Raw genomic sequence first — 22,044 nt, forward strand, 5'->3', positions numbered from 1 at the left:
ACTTGACCCCTTGACATAGATGCTTGACTCAAGCACTAATTGATTTGGATGTTCACAAAATTTGGGTAGAAGCAATATCATATCTGAAATTTAAGGAGGAACTCAGGATAAAACTATACGTAAAAACCTTCGAAATGTTTGGTCTTGAAAGAGATTACTATATTGTTGCATTATATCAATTGGGGAGCTGATAGGCATATCCAGTAGAGAATTTGCCTATGTTGGTTTGTCATAAATTTGTCCCCATCCGGTTTCTTTTGTTTCCATTTACAGAAATCAAAGGTTCGTGGTACAGGGAACAGTAACTAGAAAAGGCTGCCAATGTTGTGGGTGTAATTATGAATCATTGATGCGTATATTGTACCTTTGTCTCAGTTTTGTCAGGAATCTCAGACACTGGATTAAAGAAGTCATGAAACATTTCATTTACAGGTGTAAGGAAGTAGCCCATTTTTTACTGAGTGTAAAGGACTTCAGGCTCATTGTTTCATTTGATGTTGGATTTTAATTACATTTTATTTTGTGGTAATATTAATTTATCTAGTAGATTTCTATGCTTTCTTATGTAAATGAACTGCATGCTGGAACTTGTGTGATCATGACATCATGTTGATTTTATGTCTTCATAATCACTTTTAGTTTTGAATAGATTTCTATTGAATCTTATGAGCTAATCTGTAATAATTTTAAATAATCTAAATTAAACATATTCACCCACATATCTCTACAAGAATGTATCACCTGTGTCTGCAGCCCTAGAGTGTACTATCTGGTGGTTGCAGGTGGCCGTACAAAGTAATAAGCATGATTTTGCTTCTTTTTACTCCATATTGGGCGGTTCGCAATTTTTGAGAGAAGCCTGTGGGACTGGAATTTCCACCCATGCATTTTATCATATGCCTCAGGGGCTGCTAGTAAAACATTATTTCCATGGGAAAAGTGTGAACTGAGAATTGTTTATTTACTGTTAACCACATTCTTTCTGAGTATTTACTAATGTCATGGACTGAATCGTAGCCTTTTGGTGCTCCTTGATATTTCTCACAGCCATTTATTTTACAATCGTCCAGATGTCTGATTTCCAGATGTTGCAGCCATTTTTTATTCAGCTTTATTGACACAATTACCCTTTTCAATGACAACTGAGAGGCGAGGGGTCTGTTTAAAACAGTCTTCCTGTGTCACCACAGTATTTGCTACCTAGAATTTGACCATGCTAGCTATACAATTTTATCAGTCACTTCTATTTCATCATAAGCAGTTGTGCCCTTACCAGTCATCTGGGGCATCGTGCCTAACCATGGCTCACGCTCTTCAGCAGCATCAGTCAGCTTCAGTGACTTTGGCATCTTCTCTTCAGGGTTCACCCTTGCTCCCTCGCCATTCAACAAAATGTTTGAAACAATAGGGCCAAAAAGTGCCTTGTGCTGCACACTTTTCCTATAAACTGAAAAAAAACCACAAATGTTCTAAAGTGGCAGTAGTCAACTATTTCAGAATTCTAATGGTATACCAGGCATGCCTGACCCATATGGGTTTGGTAGCACCTTTCCCAAAATGCTGCAGGTATTATAGGGATTGAAAAAAATCTGGGTAAACATATTCACATAGCATTTTTCAGAATGTATATAACTTTCTTCCTTTCTGTGTTTCACTTTCTTTTTCCACCCTGCTTCTTTCAAGAAGGTTCTAAATCATGTGTTATTAATGAGAACTTTCCTAGAAAGGGCACTGTGGAACAATCAAAAGTTACACAAAATAAATAATTTCAGGCCAAAGACATCAGAGCTAGAAATACATTAGAACTAGACACAAACGTAGATCAATGTTGCCTCTCACATTATGAAGATCCCACAGATTTAGACATCATACAGGCTACACCAGGCTTAGGCCTCATACAGAAATTGTGATACTATCATCACATGTTAATTCAAAATAGATGATGGAATTCCAACAAACAACTCTTAAGTTAACTGTCACAGTAGCAAGGGCCCTCTGTGGCCAATGTAGGAGATCAACAACTACATCTCCAAATGCCGTGATGAATTATCATGCAGATATCCATCTTTTAACATATTGCAGAAAAACAATACTTTTTTACGCAAACCTCAGCTTTCCATGGTGTGAAAACATACATTGCTTGCTGTCAAATACCTTTCTATTCATTTTGGATAAATATAATTGAATTCCCACACAAAAGCTTATTTTCATGAACAACCCTACTTTTGCTATGAAAATTCATGTTTGGTTCCCACATATCAGGTTTTTATTTTCACCAAGCACTCACATGTGCCACTGCCACACATGGACAGATTTTGCCTTCTGTCCCTCTGTACCATCATCTATGAGTCCGTCCCATCCTGGGGACTCTATTCCAGGGATGTGCCCAGTTTTATGTCATGGATGGCCACAATTATAGAATACCCACCATATTTCAACAATGGGCTTCTTTATACCAGGGCTGACATTATGTCAGGCGTGGACTCTATAACTCCATACAGTGCCATTAATGGTCAGAATTGTACCAGAGGGGGACACCAAAATAAATCACCTAACCATCATTATATCAGGTTCAGCATTATTCAAGGGGTGGATGCCACCGTGCCAGAGATGACCATTGTAAGTCATGAATGGTGAACATTATAAAAGCAGTCAATCTCGTCATGCTTGAGATACCCACAAGGTGCCAAGGAGGTATAGAGTAGGAGATGTTGTCTGGTGGCTTTGGTTCCAAGTACGTAACCTGGAAACCATGAGAATGCTCTCAGCTTCAGCACTTTACTGAATATTGTGTAACTCTGGTCAAATAACTTAATCTCCCTATGCACTCCCGGTATTGCTTGTTGTTTCTTTATTTTGACATAAAGTCTAGTAACAGCAGAAGAAGATGTTGACTCTGACTCAGAGGGCACAGACTGAGGCTAAAGTATGATGCACTTAGTAGATGGTGGCCACCGTGTGGTTTCCATATTCTTCTCGGACTCCTTTGTGTGTGTTTGGGGACAGTGGACTGCTACAGTGCATGCATGACAGTTCTAGCTGCAACTGTGCATGCTCACCAGTTTCTATATGTTTTTGACATGCATTCCTGGTAAGCATACATCACTGAGGTAACAAGTATCATTCCTTCTTTAGGTCTTGCCTTTAGGAAAGTTTTAGCTTTTTCACCAGACAATTGTTTTTTTTTTAATGAGAAAAAGGAATCCTACTTAATGTTCATACAGAGAAGGGCAGTTGGTCAGTCTGCTTCATTTATTGGTCTGTTAGATTGTCATTCACATGTTGCTTCCACCCACTTCAACATACTTAATGAGCCAGTGGGTCAGCCAAATTTACCCATTGGCTCCCTTCACTTTGGGTGCCTGCACAATACCTGTGTACATTGTTCACATCTGCCTAAAAATAGTTTCTTTCTCTCCAACGTCAATGATGGTGCAAAGTGTGCTTTAATTTGTTTATTTTCATATAATATTTTTAAACACTAGCTAGTTATTTTGAATGCAGTTTGGGTGCCAAGTTACGTGGTTATTTATTTTCCGGCTACTATTAAAAGCTGCTGTAATTAAGTGTTGAAGTGACACTATCATTGTAGGGCACTGCAAGATGAGTGTTTGATTTGGTGGTTGGTTTATTCTTGTCGCTTCACATTTAATAATATTAATAATAATAAAGTGCATGGCACACCTGAAAGGCTTGTTTTAAAAAATAAAAAAATAAAATGGTCACACTTAATACGGCCACCTCAGTTAATTTTTTTTATTTAAACTTTTATTGTACCTTTAGATGGCTGCATGTTCTTTTTTTCTGTATTATTTTTGGGCAGATGCTTGCATAACATTTTTTTTTACTTCTGCTCATTCGGAAGCCTGTCGTTTTTAGCTTTGCCAATGCTTGTTTCTCTTTGAACTTCCAGTTGGAATACAAATAAAATTATTGGCAAGGAACTCTGAATCACGTTGATGTTTTCATGAGGGGTGGTTTTTTTTTAATGCTCAATTCTATTGATTTTGAGTTAAAAAAGAGAACAATACAGCACATTTCAGCAAAGCAGCTACGGACAATGAAAGAATGATGATTCAGGAATGCATTGACATACGTTACTACCCACAAACCCACGTTATTGTGTATGGGTTTAGTCAAAGATGACTTGTCTACCCAGTGAGGTCCAACCATTTGCCCCATACTTTGCGGTGTTTGTACGGGCACCCCCTGGCTTCGCATGTTTTCTCCTGCGCTGTGCACCAACCCAGCACCCTGCGCCACTTGGTTATACTTGGGGGGACCAGATTCTTCCATGCTACAATGATATCTCGCTTGGCCACCATAATGGCAGTACCCAAGAATAGTTTATCTGCTCTAGACCCATCTAACCCATCCATGACCCCAGGAGCATGTTCAGGGGGTTGTGTGGGACCTCCCAGACCAGGACTTCAGTTGGCTCCACTTCCAGTGATTCCCAGTATGGGGCGAGAAGGGGCATGTCCACACCATATGGTAGAAGCCTGCCGGTTCTAACCCACAACGTGTACAAGATGGATTTGATTTTAGTCCTGCCCTGTGAAGGCAGTCCAGAGTAAGGTAGAAAGTGTGGAGATAGTACAGTTGGACCAAGCGGAACCTGGCTGAAGCAGTGATGGTTTTGGGAGCCATCAAGGCGTCCCTCCAGTCATCATCTTCCAAGGAAACCAACCAAGTCTCCCATTGGCTTCTAAGCATGTCTAGGGTGGTTGGGCCGTTGTTAGTTAAGGAACGATAAATGCGTGATACCCCTCCTTTTCCCAGGTCACCCATAATGGTTTGTGCTTCTAGGGGGCTGTATTCTGGGAGTGTTGTACAAATTGGTATATGTATGTTTAGGGCGTGGCGGAGTTACAGGTATCTGTAAATCTGCGATGGATGGGGCGAGTATCGAGCTTTTAGGTCTTGGAATGAGCGTATGTGGTCACCAACCCAATACAACGCCTAGTTGCGAGATACCAATAAGGTCCCAGACCGGAACCCATCCAATTTCCCCACGTCTCTAAGCCAGGCGTCCTGCCCGAGTGGGGTTTGCTGGGTCAGCTTGTTCTCCCACCGAGTATTGCGCAGGGTATGAGGGGTTGTTAATGACAATAAATAGACAACCAGAGCAAAAGTCTAGTTGTCTATGACATTACTCATAACCCCGAGATGAACAACACCCTATTTATTCTTTTACCTATCTACAATTTTATATTATGTGTGCGCCCCTCACCTTCTTTTCCTGCTTACATCAACAACCATAAGGTAGAGGAGTGATGGGGAACCACACATAATCACATGTCCTGCCACCCAGCCCAACCAATTTTGAGATTAAACGTCCCTTTCTACATCAGTACAAAACAAGTGTATGGAAAGCCGATCAGTTTCACTTTGACAAAGTGTTGCGGTCGCTGTCACGGCGCTGGTAAGCTGCGCCGGTACCTTTAGATGTTATGGGTGTAGACACGCATCATGCAGGCAGCAACAATAACTACGACACACACTATTGCACTGGTATGGGCCGGAAGGTCACGAGCGACCCCGGCCCCTTTATTTAAGCTCTCTGGCCACGCCTGGCCAGAGAGTGATACATTGTGCGAATGTCCTTCCGGACCTGGCGAAGTGCCTCGAACAACTAGACCGTTACAGTCGCCGCAATGCCAGGGCCTTTAAAATTGCGCCAGCTTTGCCAAAGCATTGTAGGCCATCTTGAAAATGCATTTCCTATACATCCAAGATGGCCACTACATCAGTGTTCAGAGTCTAATGAGTTTAGGCAAAGTATTCTTTTCACTTTATACCCGTTGTTTTTCAGATGAGAGAACATAGTTTCTGTAAGTATAACCATTTATATATTACAAAAGTGCTGAATGGAAAAGGATAGCGGATAATGAAGGCATGCAAATCGCTTAATTTCAGATTTTAGTCACTTGACATCACCTTTCTTTGTCTCCCTCAGATTTAGCCGTCAGTGTGTAATAGACAAAGACAAAAGGAATCAGTGTCGGTACTGCCGGCTGAGGAAATGTTTCCGTTCTGGGATGAGAAAGGAAGGTATGTGTGCAGCTGTTATAACTATTAGCAACACATTAGCAGTATGGAATTAATGCTACTCAATGTTCCCTATTAAAGCAATTTAAATACCGCTAAAAAAATCACCATAGTAATCGAATTCCCACTGAGGCAAGTGGGATTTGGGGTTGTAAAAATCTACTACTACTTATTGTTTGTATCGAATTTACAAATTCCAAACACAAATTCAACATTTTGTGCACTTTTTTGGTAATTAGGTTTATTTGCTTGTTTATTCTACTGGTCATAAGGACATAAAAAATCATGCCCTGGTCCAAGCTGTGAAAACAATATTTATAAAAAAAAACAAATACAGTTTAACAGTTAAGACATTGAGTATGCAACATAGTTATTAAAACAACAGGTTAAAAACGTATGAATGTCCAATCACTAATATGAACAACATAAAATATGACACTTAAATATGAATTGACCTCAGAGCTACACAAAGCAGTCTAAACTTTTACATCCTTATGTTTTGAAGCTTTTGTATTATGTTCATTTTAATTAATTGATTGACTTAAGGAAAGCCGGCAGACAGCTTTTAAAATTTTAGTTAAAGACAGATTTTGGTAGTTAGCATGGATCATGAAGCAGTAATTTCCACAATTTAGCCTGGACTATTTTAATAATCTGCCTATAAATTTGCATAGTGCCATTTGGGGGGGGGGGGAGTTTTTAGGTCTACGTTTCACCTACATCTCTCTTAGATTCTCTCTTAAGTATGTCCTGACTTAACACTTTTCACAAAAGTAACAACATTCTTTCTTCAATTTAGCTATCGGTGAGCAGCCAAACAATTGGTTGTCTTTCCCTAGCACGTGGCCATGTTTCTTCAGTCCCAGCCTAAGGCAGATGGCCCCTTTTTGAACTGCATGTTCAATATGTTGCTAAGCAGGACTGTAACCTTGACTATAGCAGTACCTGTACAGCAGTCTTCGATGATCTACAGTGAGTTTTAGACTGCTTTTTCATACAACAAACAAATGAAAATGGACAATCTTGGCAAACTGTGTGCTTGTCATCAATTTAAAGGTGACAATCAAATATTATTTGAAGATTTGCAAACTGTCTCCTCTGGAGACTGTGGTTGCCCACGCTAACTTGGACATTTGAAAACCATAGATTCATCAGTTGTATTGCTGTTGAGACATAGCTAATTTTCTTTCATCCACCATTTTAATGCTAAGAGGCATTTGGCCACCTGGATCCCTTCATCATCATCAGTATGAAGATCCAAAAATAGCCCTGTCAAAAATATTTGACTACATCTCTCCAATCCTAATTGAGAGAGACTGGCTTCCTTTTGAGGCCAGAATTAAATTTAAGCTGTTTACCCTACAAAGCAGTCCACACAAGATCCCCCACCGTACTTGCCAGTGAGGAAGCTTATTGTGCATTAATCAAAATGTGCATGCTTAATGCGCAGAATAGTAACATACGCTCAAATCCACACATGTACAATAATATGGAGCTAATGCTTTTGAAACGATTTTGATATGACCTTCTAAAGTGTGTTTTCTTGGTTTATGATAACAAGGCCGCAGCTAGGCCTTGACATCATCTTTTTGAAAATGAATGTCACATTCGCTGTTTATTATTTCTGCTGCATGTAGTCAAGCAAATCATGTTGATTTATTTCTGAATGACACTGTTAATGAAGAAGGCTCTCTAGCATGGGCTCACTAATGTAACCTTTTTCAATGAATCTTCCGCTTGCACGCAGTATTACATCAATTCACAGTGGTTCGCTGTTGTTTATGTAACTACTTTGTTCTGACATCTCTGATTGAACCTAGGTCAGTAGCTCTGAATCAGTATTCTTGTAGTGGGTTAGTGCTTAGATTGTACGGCGGAATAAAGATTTTTAAATTCTTTGTCTGATTTGTTGAAGATTTATTTATTTGCTCACTCCACAATGCTTCTGCCCTTTCTATTTTCTACTATTAGTAAAGCTCTATATAAACCCTCGATTTTGGGGATAAGCCAGATGTTTTGAGGCCACTCCTATGTTGTAAGGGATGGTGTTCAATTTCTTACTAATTTTGCTGTACATTTAGGACTTAGCATTGATTCTGTCACTTTTTTGTACTGATGCCTTTTATGGCAATGGATTTCTTTGTAAACCAGGAGTTTCTGTATTTAATTATCCTCTATTGCAGCGTTTCAATTATTGTAGCACGCCTCATACATTTTCTAATTCCACCCTAGAACTCACTTATTGAGCCAGTCCTTTCTTATATAATTGTATTTTTGATATGCTGATTTTGTAACGTATCTTCGAACACATTGCTGCATGAAAATAAGGTTAACACCATCCCTGATCCACCCAGCCAGTGGTCGTGTTCTTGGGGTATACGATTTTAGGGGTACAGTGCGACCACAAAAATCTACTCGATATGTGAGAACACACAGAAGCAAAAACAATCTTCTTCTGAAAATCCCCTTTTTGAGAAACTATCAACATTTGTATCAGTCATTCTCAAAAGTTGGGTCACTCGGCTGGAACTTCCAGCAGAAACTAAGACCAAACCTAACCTCCAGTCCTTTTGCTGTCTCCTAAAGACACATCTCTTTAGACTACATCTTACCCTATTGCCTCTAATGTAAGATAGATGTGGATGTTCCTAACCCCCTAGCTCTTGTCACCCTTAAACTGGAGTCACAAATGTGCCCTTTCTGAAATGTCAGCCCAGATTTTTCCCTTTTTATTCTAAATCAGTTTGTGTTGCTCATTAGGACTCTGCAAACCTAACCCCTGCTAACTGATACCTAGTGGTAAGGTGCATGGGCTCTCTATTTTAAACATGACATCATTGGCATTTACCTAATTTGCACATTTAATTCACCTAATAGTCCCTAGTACATGGTACTAAATGTACCTAGGAACTGTAATTCAAATGCGACCGTGCTACACTTATTGTGGCACCCACTAAAGTGGGACTGCAAAACACACCTGCAGGATTGCCCCTGCAGCCTGTATGTGCAGTTTTAAACTTCCATTTAAACTTGGCAAAGTAAACCTTTTAACAGGCCTTAACCTTCTTTTTTAATGCCTAAAAGTCACCCCCAAGGTAGGCTCGCAATGCCCATAGGACAGTATACATGGTATTTAAAAAGTAGGATATGCATCATTTTATTTGTCCTGGCAATGAAAACCTTCAAAGTTGTTTTTCACTGTGGCAAAGCTGGGTCCAACATGGAAAAGCACAGGGTAGCTATAAAAGTGATTCAAGGACTCATTTTAATAGTAATTCTAAATCTAACTTAATGGTAAAGGCAGATGTTATATTGCTGTTTTAGAAATTAGACTTTTAGAAAGTTGTCATTTTAATGTCTTGGGCAAAGAGCCGTGGGAGTATGAAGGGGGACTCCTCCCTTGACAGGATGACCTGAGTGGCTGTGCGCAGCCCTTTCCTGAGTATTTAAAGGATGCCTATCTTGTCACTTGCAAAGGGAAGAGACACCTAGGTCAGCCTCCACTTTGTCTCTCTGTTCAGGCTGGCACTGGGCATAAAAGTGGACCCCATTGTCCTCTACTCAGAACACTCCTGAATCTGTGAAAATCAGAAGTAGGACTGCCCTGCTCTAAAGCATTAATCAGGTCAATCTTCAAATATTCCTCTCAAATCACATGATTTGGTATGATATATGATATCATGTGATATCATATGATACAATATGATACAATGAAAGTATTGTCAATCAGACACAACTGAGTGCAACAATTCAATATTCACCACTTGATAAATATTAAATAAATATTATACATAATATATCAGCACTAGAGGCTAATTAACAGGCATTAATGAGTTCAATAATTGAAAATGTCTTCAGATAGTTCAGTTGCCCTGCTGGCTGATTATTACACATTGTGCTGATGACAGTACCATAAACATCAATTCTATAGCAGCAAATATCTGACTTTCTAAGTTAGTGCTTTGTGAATTATGGTGTTAGTCCTAACCAATGCATACTTTGTGTATTTGTACTTCTGCTGAGTCCTCTTTGATGTTTGAGTTCAGGTAGTCACTTACATGTGTGGGAACTGTCTTATATCGACTGCATGATAACGTAGCACCCAGGTGCAGGGCTGGGGACATTGTTGTCCTCAAGAATAGATGAGACAATGTGTACCTAGACAAGACTCAAAACTGCATTTCAAAATACAGCGCATAATGGAAACTGACTGCAAAAGTGAAAGCTGGATCAGCAATTTAGAGAAACCATGAAGGTTTATTAAATGTTTAAGGAGCAATACAAATATAGCAATCTCAGTAATTCAGTCATAAGGCTTTAGACTCAATTGGAATTTCAAATTGGAGGCTAAAAATTAAATTAGTATCTCAGATTGAATTATGAGAGCAGTGCAGGTGTATTAAACAGGATATAGTATGGATGATGAGTAGCCTCAATTAAATTTAGAAAAGCTTCAACCTTTCTATTAAAATGACATTTTTTATATTTTATATATGTGTTTTTAAATTAATATAATGTGTCAACATTTGTGTATTTGATGAATGCTTTTTTCTGTATTGTTTTGCAGTTCAAATCAACAGTGCTTAAGCTGGGGTCCCCGGTTTCCAATAATGACTCGTGTGGGGCGGGGGGGTCGGGGGGTCCTGGATTCCAATAATGATTTAGTGGGGGTCCCCAGGATTCCAGTAATGATTAAGTGGGGGTCCCCAGAAGTCAAAAGTTTGTGAACCACTGTGATAGATAATCCAATGTCAACATGGTGCAAAGTCAAGAAGGGGCTAACCTTTGAAGCTCAGGAAGAAGAGTGCAAGCCCCCAAGCCATCCTGATCAGTACAGGAACACCCTGATCCAGGACATTTTGTCCCCATGTCTGGAAGGAATACACATCACACCACAGGAAAGCAATTCACATTCATGTACACTAGCAGAAAATGCCAACTTTCTAGTGGCATTTTCTGAATAGTATCATAAAATCCAAATTTACCATTAAAGAGGATTTTAAATTACAATTCAAATGAGTGGAAGAAGTATTTCTCTATCTGCTCCCAAACCGAAGCTATCACTTATTAAGTGTAATAAAGTAACTCAGTGTTAGTCTATGGGAGAGATAGGCATGTAAGGTTTTCTCTGTCAGGACATGTAAAACTTAAGTGCACCTATCCTTCTTTTTAGATGCCATGCACCCAGCCTTATTAAATATTAGGACTAACCTTAAGAGCGACTTACAAGTATTAGAAAGGAAGGCTTGGGTCTGGCAAAAGCTTTATTTTGCCAGGTTGAAATGGCAATTTAAAACTGCACTACAGGCTGCAGCAGCAGGCCTGCAGCATATTTTTCAGTACTACTTTTGTAGGTGAAACAGTGATTGCTGCAGCCCACTAGTAGTGGTTAATTTACAGGCCGAGGGGTACATGTAGTATCATACACTAGTGACTTACAAGTAAATTAATTGTGACAACTGAGAATATACTAAGTTTACCATATTTGAGGCAGCAAGCACAAGCACTTTACTATCTAGCAGGTGCAAAGTGCATCAAGTCCCAAATCAACAAAAACGGGTTCAGCAAAGGAAGGCAAAAAACTTGGGTGACCATGCAGAAAAGGTCCAGTCTTACATGGACCAACCCAATAAGTGTGTAACCCATCAGAATTCCTTCCCTCAGCTCTACTGCCAGGCAAGCACTGCTATATATGGTAGATGAACAGACAGAACTACGGCTCCTGGATCTAATGAAGAAGAGAAGTAAGCGATCTGCTGTTTTATTCCACCAAGCTCTTCCAAATGTGCTGAGAATGCACACCCATCTTTTTCATTATAGTAAAGATAAAAATCTTTTATCATAATTAGATTTCCTATAACCAGTGCACTTCAGAGTTTGTCTCTGAGTTCTAGAACTGCACTCATCAAATGAGACTGAATCCATTATAGTGCTGTGAGTAAGCCTTCCTAAAGGCTTTACAATCAGGGAAATGTTAAGAATTCAGTGATGACAGTAGCCACTCTTTCCCAAAAACATCTACACTTCAGTAGATTGAGGATTCATTCTCATGATTGCAGAAACACGTTCTTTGGACGATATTCTTGCCCCTTTCTCAATGCGATGACCAAGTAAAATAACTTCTCTTTGACAATGTTACATTTTTGTAGGTGAAACCCTTTGTCCATTGTCAGAAAGACGGCTCAAGATCGCAAATGTATCTATCCTGAGAATGTCGTTTGTTTTGGAGGTGACTATCAAGTTGCCAATGTACTGAACCAGCACTGAGTTATAGGGCAGCTGAAGATTTTCCATATCTTTGTTTAGGATCTGACTAAAGATAGAGGTAATTTCTGGATACTCCTGTAGGATTAAACACCAAACGAGCACTTTATGAAGGAATTGAAATGTGAAAAGATATTGGCTATCCTCATGAAGAGGAATAGAGAAGTGTACCATTCTGCATCACCAAGAATCTGAAACACAATTGCAGCAGGATTTGATACCACTAGATAACATGGAACTTCAATTTTGTTTATCTTATGAAGATCTTGAACCGCGCTCCATTTGCCATTTTGCTTTTAACACCCATCATGGGAGAGATGCATGGACTACCAAACAATTCTCTCAAAATTCTCTGTTCTATCATCTTTTCTATGACAGGCTTCATTCCCTGCTATCTTTGTCAAGAAAGTTATATTGGCAAGTTCGAGAATAAACTACATTTGCTTTTAGTGTGATTTTTTTTTTTTACTGCTTTGCACTTTTAATCAGTCCAATATCTTTGCCTGTAAATCTCATACCTCTTCTTTCACTGTTTGTCTTAAATCAAGGGGCAGGGTATTTTTTGTGAGAACTGGAAACAATTAAACTTTTGAATCTTGTGGTTTTATTTTAAACTATAAATCCTCATCTTGTGTTTGATTTGCAACACCATCTAGAGTAAATCACATAATTCATCTTGCATAACAAATCCCCAAGTAAGTTAACAGTACTTGAATCACACAACATAAATTGATGGTCATTCGCAATTCAGCCTATTTTTACAGGGGCACTTGCTGAAACCTGATAGGTAATTTGCTTATCATTAATCCAGAAACCTGGACTTCTCTTCCTGAGAGGGGTGGTTTGAGACGTCTATTGAAGAAGCCGTGGAGCAGGTAGCACCAGTATCAATCAGGAATTAAACAGGGTGACCATTCACCTTACCATCTACATATGGGCCACTCTGATCTACCCCTAAGTCTTCCCCAAGCATACAATCTTCCTCCACTCCACCATTGTGTATTAATAGCATTTTGTGTAAAATGGGGAATTCACTATTTGAAATGAAAGGATTCTGCGAATCCATGAAATCTGGAAATGGGAAATTTTATTTCTTACATTTTGCTGCAACATTGAAGCTACAGGCATATGTTCATGGAATTGCCCACGATTTAGCAAATTCCTCATCGGGGTCTGTTGAGCTAGGGCAGTATACTGTGTATGTGTCTGGTTTGCATTGTGCTGCATTTGAAGAACAAAGCATTTTTGGATTTGATCTGAATTCTGTTTGTACCCGCACTTCCAGTGACCAATTGTCCCACAGAAGCACTAAACAGTGCTTTGTGTAAGCATGTTAATGTTTGCACTGATTCCAGAATTATTCACAAACCTACAACCCTTGCTTTGTGGAACCACATTCTCAACTTGTGTAGATCACATACTATCCCCTTGCATACCAAATCTTTGCATTCCCTACATTCCAAAATTTTAATTTGCTCCAAAATGTGCACCATCAACAAAAACAGTATCACAAGTCGAATTCATCATCTGATTCATACTACCTTCCTGAATTTGCTTTGTTTGCACAATCATCAACTTTTTCCTTTATTTTTTTCTACTTAGCATAAAACAGTCACTGCAATATTTGCCACACTTGCGTATCTCATCAATACTCTTGGTCTGCCAACACTTCACACTCTGCTGGATATGAGAACTAAGCTCTGGATACAAGCCCAAAATGAAAGTAGATGCAAATCCACTAACTCCTTCTCTCACTGGATCTTCAACCCCACTGTACTGCCTATAAATCTGCATAAGTCTCTCATAGTACTTATGCGCTGACTCTTTCAGCTCTTACATAGCTCTTCTAATTTCTGCCCAATTCACCTCTTTCTCTGGCATGTTTTGCTTTAACTGCTCTATCACTGCTTTGTATTTCTTCATCATTAGAGAATCCAGACCATTATTAAGAGCCACTCTTTGAGGTGCCTCTGTTGGCCAAGAAACAGCTGCTTTGCATTCAGCCCACAAATCTCTAGGAAAATTAATCTCAAGAACTTGATCAAATCCACCAAAAGCAATTTCAAAATGGTCACAAATGTTTCAGCTTGTGTCTACCGTTGATCTGGTTTCTCTCTCTCACGCTGTTTCATGAACTTCTTGCAAATGAAGTTCTGACACAACAATTTCCATTTCAAGCTCACACGTGACCACATTTGCTTTCTTTTCAGTATAATTTTTTTCCTTTCAATAGAACACTTTTTTCTAATTTATCTTTGTTTTCTAGAATATCTCCAGTCTTTGATGCAATCAATCAACTCTGATATGCGCTTGAAAAGACAATAAACCCATGTTCTTTTTTTCAGATTCACACAAAACCATTCTGAAATTTCTTTGCAAATTCTTCTTCCTGTACATATCTCTCTCCCATTCTTCTGCTAATTCCTTGTCTTTAATATGTTTCACATGCACAACTAGGTGCTTATTTTATGAAATACTGCAGTTCATCTGAATTATACATGAACAGGCTTTCCATGTCAATTTCAAACTGTACAATTTCTTCAAACTCAGCTTTCAGATTGGCAATATTAATGTTCTCCTCACTGGTTCAGCCTCAGTAGGCTGGATCATAGCCTCTGAGACTGGTACAACAGCAGTAGTAGATGGAACAGTAATTCCATTAGGATCAGGTAAAGCTGATAAAGCAATTTCAAGTTGAGCACTCTCATTAAAGAGTGCTGTTATTTTATGCGCTGGTTCTCCAGCATGGATATCATATGGTTGTGGTCTTGGTGTCTGTTTTCATGAGTATAAGGAGGAGGTCTAGAATCTAACAGATCATGTTTGAAATCATCTTCCTCATCATAATCATTTTATTTTTCGCTATTTAGATTTTCATTTTTGGAATCATCAGATTTATTCCCAGTTTTTTTTACCTGCCTCGCTAACTTACACAGGAATCATACCTACACCCAGCATCATGTCTTCTCTCCTTGCCTTTTCCTATATACCACATTTTGACACTAACTATAGACTTACTGAATTTAGAACCTGTTTCTCATTCTTTTCCTTCTCTTCTCAATGGCCACCCGATCCCGTTAATTTAATACCTCAAATTTTGTAGGTCTAGAATTGCGGTTTTCTTTCGCACATCACACTCCTCAAGTTATCAGGCTTTCTGATATTAAAAATACCCTTTAAAGGAAATTGCTCATTCTGATTCCTAGATGCAATAATATGCCAGTCTTTAAACCACACACACACGTATAAAAACCCACATCCTGTATACTTTTGAATGCAGGGGAGCCTTTAGTAGGAACTTTTTTAACTTGCATAATAAAAACTTTTGAATCTTTTGACTCAAGCACCCATTTTTTCTGATCAAAATAAAACTCAAATCACACAAAAATAAACAATTGAACAACTGGCCAATCACAGAGCAACTATGGCAAATGTCAAACAATCACAGCGTAATCTGCAGTGGCAACCATCTAATACTAGTGCGACTCAAGGTGACCTCTCGCCAATCCCTGGGCAACTCTCTTGTAATGTTTAACCAATGTCAGAGTGATTTCTTCATGAATGGTAATCAATATAATGCCTTCACTCACATACACATAAACAAAATAAAACCTTGTCTGCTCAACCTGAATAAAAGAAGGAAGAGAACAGTTAATTCCACAACTGGAAGTGAATCAGTACTTTTGCAGCACTGTCAGCCTCACTAAGGCAGATTCATGACCAGTGGTGAGCCACCCCTGATTAGCACAGCAGGTATACTCCTGAGAATATATCAAAGAATAAACAAACACCAGCAAAATATTTTGAAATCTTGTATTACAGTGAATCTGATTACCTTAATCAACAATACCAGAAAAAAACAATATTTTCTTTAACACAAACACAAAATCAGCCACTGCCGTTCAGAGAAACACTATGATCACCACTAATTCTCTGTCTCACAAATATGACTAAATCATCAAAATCACAGTAAACAAATCACCTACTGAATCATAAATTAGTAGCGCATAGTCAGAAATCTCACATGCAGTGTAATTCAGGATTCCACACAAATTCGCACTCTCAAAATACAACTACAAAATGCCCTAGCAAAGTACCAGTCATATACAATATCAAAACCTCAATGATCTTCTAAACAACTTCAATGTCACCCAACACTGCACCAAGGAAACCAACCACAAAGGTTCTATCCTCGACGCCATTATCGCTCATGCAGACACAGTCTCAATCGACCACACCTTGCCTCTGGACTGGTCGGATCACCATATCATTTTGTTCCACCTAAACCAAAGGATCCAAGACAAACTCTGGACCCACCGCACTGTGTGAGCATTATAAGCCAAATCCCTCTTGTAGACCTGGAGGAAAGGGTAAGCTCCCTCCTCCCTTTACACACGGATGAACTATCAGCAACTGAACTCACTTCTCAGTACAACTCCACCATGACCTCCATTATGGACCAAATAGCCCCCTTGAAACTAAAAAGAGTCAGGAACATTCCTTCCATATCATGGTTCAATGCAGACTTAAACTCAGAAAGAAGAGAACTAAGAGCGACAGAAAGACTGTGGCAAAACAACCTTCCACAATCCTACAAGCTAGACTCAAAGCGGTAAGAGGGAGATACAGCAAACACATAAAAAATGGAAAAATGTCCTTCTTTTGCAACGCCCTGGACAAAGCTAAGAACAGACCCAAGGAACTAGTCAGCCTCATCAAGCAACAAACCTCCAAACCCCCTATGACACAAGTTATACCCTCCAAAGACCTCTGTGATAACTTTGCCAATTTCTTCAATGACAAAATCTTCAAGATAGAACTCTCCTTGGTCATACAGAAAAGCTCCCACGACAGTAAATCGCCCACTGAGTCAGAAGATTTCACACCTAAACACCCCCCCAACTTATGGAAATCCTTCAACCCCATCACAGAAGCAGAGGTCATCAAAATGATCTCTAACACCAAACCCTCAGCACACGTCATGGATCCCTTACTGGCCTAACTGGCCAAAAAGCTCAAACTATGCCTAGTCCCATTCTGGACTAAGATTATAAACAGCTCCTTGAGCACTGGAGTCATGCCTGACTGTCTTAAAATCGGCCAAGTCACTCCTCTACTGTAAAAACCTGGCTCGGACACAAACGATCTGAACAACTTCAGACACGTCTCTAACCTCCCTCTCTTAGCGAAAATTCTGGAAAAATGTGTTCTCATCCAGCTCACTCAACACCTAGACAGCACCAACCTTCTTGATCCTCATCAATCGGGGTTCAGAAAAGGATACAGTACAGAGTCAGCAATATTAAATGTAATAGACGATCTGCACAAATATCTGGACAAAGGCTATTACTGCCTATTCATACTCTTGGATCTATCGGCAGCCTTCAACACAGTTGACCACAAACTACTCATCAAAGCACTTCAAGAAAGGGCGAGAGCAGAGGAGGTAGTCCTACAGTGGTTCACCTCTTTCCTACAGAACCGCACCCAAAATATAAAAATCAAGAACTTCTTGCCTGACCAGGGCCCGACTGGAAACAGAAACCGGCCCTGGCAAACTGCTCAGCTGCCCCCCCCCCCCTGGGGTGAGTGCAGCCGAGCAGTTTGCGAGGGCCGGTTTCGGCCGAGTTTGTTACAGGGGGCCGATATTGCCGACCTCCTGTAACAAAACCGGACCCCCAGGGGCCCAAAACCGGACCCCACCCTAGCGGCCTACCGGGCATATGCTCGGTGCCCGCTATGGCCAGTTCGGCCCTGCGTCTGACCCACTCCCTGTATGTAGGGGTGTCCCCCAAGGATCAGTACTCTCCCCACAACTTTTCAACATATATATGGAGCCCCTCACCTTCATACTCAAAAAAACAACATTCCCTTCCACCTCTATGCATATGATACCCAAATTTACCTGGAAACCTCCATCGAAGACATCCAGAGACTGAACGCCACTGTACGAGAAGTCCAGCACTGGCTCTCACGCAACCACTTAAAACTAAATCAGGACAAGACAGAAATCCTCCTCATCTCTAACAAAGAGGAGAACACCCACATCATAGAATTGATAAAAGCCATCAAGGCTCTCAATCATAACCTCACCCTAGCTGATTCCGCAAAATCATTGGGAATCACTCTGGACCCCAAACTAGACATGAACGAACACATCAAAAACACAGCAAAAAGCGCCTCCCTCAACCTTATACTACTCAACAAAATAAAACCCTTCATCCCTCTTAGTGACCTCAAACAAGCTACACAATCCCTGATACTGTCCAGACTGGACTACGGAATTGCAACCCTCACAGGAGAAGCAAAATCCCATCTAGCACCACTCAGATCAACTCTGAATGCAGCAGCCAGAATGGTCACTGGAGTAAAGAAATATGATCACATCTCACCAGCACTCAAAGAGCTAAAATGGCTCCCTATCGAAATGCGTGCCAGCTTCAGAACCGCTTGCCTTACGCACAAAGTGTTGCACACAGGAAAACCTGCCTACCTGGCTGCTAAACTCCAGAAGGCCGGGCAGTCAAGAACCCTGAGGAGCACGAACACTCTACTCCTTATCCCCCCGAAATCTCGCAGACAAAAAACCGCATCTCGATCTTTTGCAGGAAATGCGCCGAAAATATGGAACTCCCTTCCAGTCCAAATCAGGACTAACCCCTCCTACATAAAATTCAAAAGGCAACTCAAGGACTTCCTCCCCCAAACGGATAGCTACAAGCCAGTCGCCAAAGACAAACCATAGTCGCATACGGACACTTTGTCTTCAATGACCTGTACCTCACTCACCGCATTGACTACCTCCCGCCCCCCATTCACCGGTCGAACCCATCCGTGCGTCAGGTGGTTCCCTACGACTACCTCAGCAGGGCGTCATATGTTCCCTTTACATTCTACCGCGATAACTGTCATATAGTCCCTGTACAGTTTACTGCGATATCTTACTTACGAGTGATATGTTTTTTGTTTTTTATATATACTAAATTGCTTAATGTATCCTATGAGTGATTCTTGTTGTAAAGCGCTCCGATACCTTCGGGTCTGGTTAGCTCTATATAAAACTCATAATACATAAATAAATAAAGGCTCTTTAACATTTAAACAAATGCAGCAATTACCAAATTTTTCAAAATAGGCAAAGCCCTAACTATACAGCAAATCAATAGAGACATGGACAGCATCCCTAACAGAGACCGAAAAAGATTTGGCTCAACCCCCAATTTGAGGGTCTTTTAAAATGAACGTCACCATAGAATATGGTAGAAAACACAATTTCAGCATGGTGCAAACTATAGTATAAACATGGCAGCAAATCAAATTTGAGCCTTTCCAAGCATCATATAATCCCACTATCCCACTACATGAATATTGATTGGGTCCTTTCTGACCAAATGTCGAAGGTAACAGAGCAGGCTAGTTACATGAACAATGAAAAGACTCATAAATGAATCCAATACAATGTGTGAGCAGGAAGAGCCTTGAAAGTATCTAAAGGCTTCCTCGAGAACATGTCGTACAAAAAGCTGTTTGCGGTATTAACGGGAAATGAAAATACGAAATGAATATTATGAATCTGCAGCTATTACATTTCAAAATGGAGATAAGGTCTAATCAGCTTAACTCAGGAAAACAACATTCTAAACATCACAACTTTTTTGTTTTAATTGCAAATGACTCATGTTAATAGGCGCAGCTGACCCTAATCAGAGATTAACTCCCATACATTCAATTTACAGACCTATTGTTATGGACATCAAATGAGGGCAGCTAGGGGTAGCAGTTGCAATGCTGACCTGCCCTTTGGTACCCCTAGAACCTCCTTTGCTACCCCTAGACACAGGGGTCATAAAGGTAATGGCAGGAACAGAAAGAATCCAGTGTTCTGAGGGACATTTGTAGTTTCCACTCACAGACCTTCTCATAGCCTCTCCGCAGCAAATATGCAGCTCTTGTAGGGTTAAGGGTGAGACCATGTTGTCCTTGAGGATCAACCGGTGCATGATGCCACTTTTCTATTCCCTGGATGTTTTTTATGGGTTGACGTTATGCTGCTTTTGCATCCCCTGGGTGTTTTTTATGGCTTGAAGTCTATTCCTGTTGTCTCTAAGAAGAACTAGGGCATGTCCACAAGGGTGTGTGGATGAAAGTATTGTTAAACAAAATGACAATATAGCGAAGCTTTGATTTATAGCACCATGAAAAGGCTCTGTATTTCCTGAGTAATCTAGCCACCCATCAACACCTCAAGCCTTAGTGTTACTAGTGTAAGAATTGCCAAAATCTTGTAAGCAAAAATTTTGCGAGGACTGAATATTGTGGCAAAAAAATTGAGGACTAAAATATCGAGAAAGTAAGTGCAAATAGGTAAGTACAGATTTACTATTTTTAACTACACATCTATGTACCTTGATGATATATATATCATCAAGGTACATAGATGTGGAGTTAAATATAGTTAAACGTCGCTTACCTATACAAACTTACCTTCCGGAAATTATTGTCCTTGATATTCTTGACACAATATTTTGTTCCACGATATTTTTGTTTCCGACATTCTGTCTAAATTCCGTAAGAATTTTGTGTATTTCTTTCATCTTCAGAAAAAGTGAAGGTAAGTATTAAAAGGTACCCGTTTGGGTTGATTTCCAGAGGGGCTGATGATGGTGACGGTTCAATTCATAATTGCCTAAGAAAATTAGAAACTGGGTCCCAGAGAAAAGATATTAGGACTTTGTGCTTTTAGTCAGTCCAGCATATGAAGACAATGTGTGGCACGTTCTATTAAAACATTTTGATCTGGATTTTTTGCACTTTGTACTGAATAGAAAGTTTCTAAAGTGGTTGCTTTCTCCATCAGATAAAAGAAAATGCATTCTCGCAATACTAACAGACAAAACCTTTAGTCCGATTTACAAAAAACAAAAAGTTGTACATTGCATCAATACATTTACATTATCATTAGCAATGTGCACACATTGCCCTGTAGTGCTTCTTGCAAACTGCACCAGCCCCTGTTTTCCAGACATACTATAATTGTGTATACAATTATACACAGGGTCGGATCCTCCGCAATGGCGAAGGAGCGTCACCCCACTGGCTCAGAACCAGCAGGTGAAAAATAAGACGATTACCTATAATCGTTACATTTTTCATTTGACGGCTCTGAGCCAGCGTGTGCAGAGAGGGGCGGGGCCGGGGCATAGGCGGTGGAAAGAGGAGTGCTATGCGCACTTTTAAGTGAGCATGTGTATTTGGCCAGGTGTCTCAGGCCAGTCAAACACATATGCGTAATGAGCAAACGGGCTGGAGAGCGTCTTTTCAGACCACTCAGGCAAATCCCCACGCTGCTTTCATAGAATGAGCAGTGCGGGGATTGCACAGGTACTCTAATGCTGCCCCAGTGCCTGCTGGGACCAGGAAGACCGAGGAGCAACGCGGGAGACAGCCGTCAGCTCCAGGTAAGTGTTTTTTTTCCAATTATTAAACCTCCCCTTGCGCTCCCCCGCGCATCCTCCACCCGCACACCACCTCTTCATTGTGTCAGCCGCCACTGTTGGAAGTTCATTTATGACTGCCAGCTCTCCTTTTGTGGATAGCTGACAGATGTAAAGTGAATAGTTTTCAGCCGTAAAGATAGGTTTACAGGCTTCCGGAGCTTGGTGAGCCTTCTAGAGGCATGTCATCTGTGTGCAATTTTAGACTAAAAAAATACCAGGTACTTACACTGAT

The 22,044-nt window shown here is 40.2% G+C and overlaps 1 protein-coding gene across 3 annotated transcripts in view; it reads left to right on the forward strand.

Annotated features, from left to right (window-relative positions):
- The window catches only part of LOC146776471 (hepatocyte nuclear factor 4-beta-like), a 474,084-nt gene that overhangs the window by 120,029 nt on the left and 332,011 nt on the right, over window positions 1-22,044 (forward strand). For all 3 annotated transcript variants that reach the window (XM_085637981.1, XM_085637983.1, XM_085637982.1), the window contains exon 3: window positions 5,960-6,054. In XM_085637981.1, the coding sequence (XP_085494107.1) occupies window positions 5,960-6,054 (95 nt within the window). The remainder of the gene's footprint in view (window positions 1-5,959; window positions 6,055-22,044) is intronic.

Source organism: Triturus cristatus, chromosome 12 (assembly GCF_964204655.1).
Source record: "Triturus cristatus chromosome 12, aTriCri1.1, whole genome shotgun sequence".
Lineage (NCBI taxonomy): Eukaryota > Metazoa > Chordata > Amphibia > Caudata > Salamandridae > Triturus > Triturus cristatus.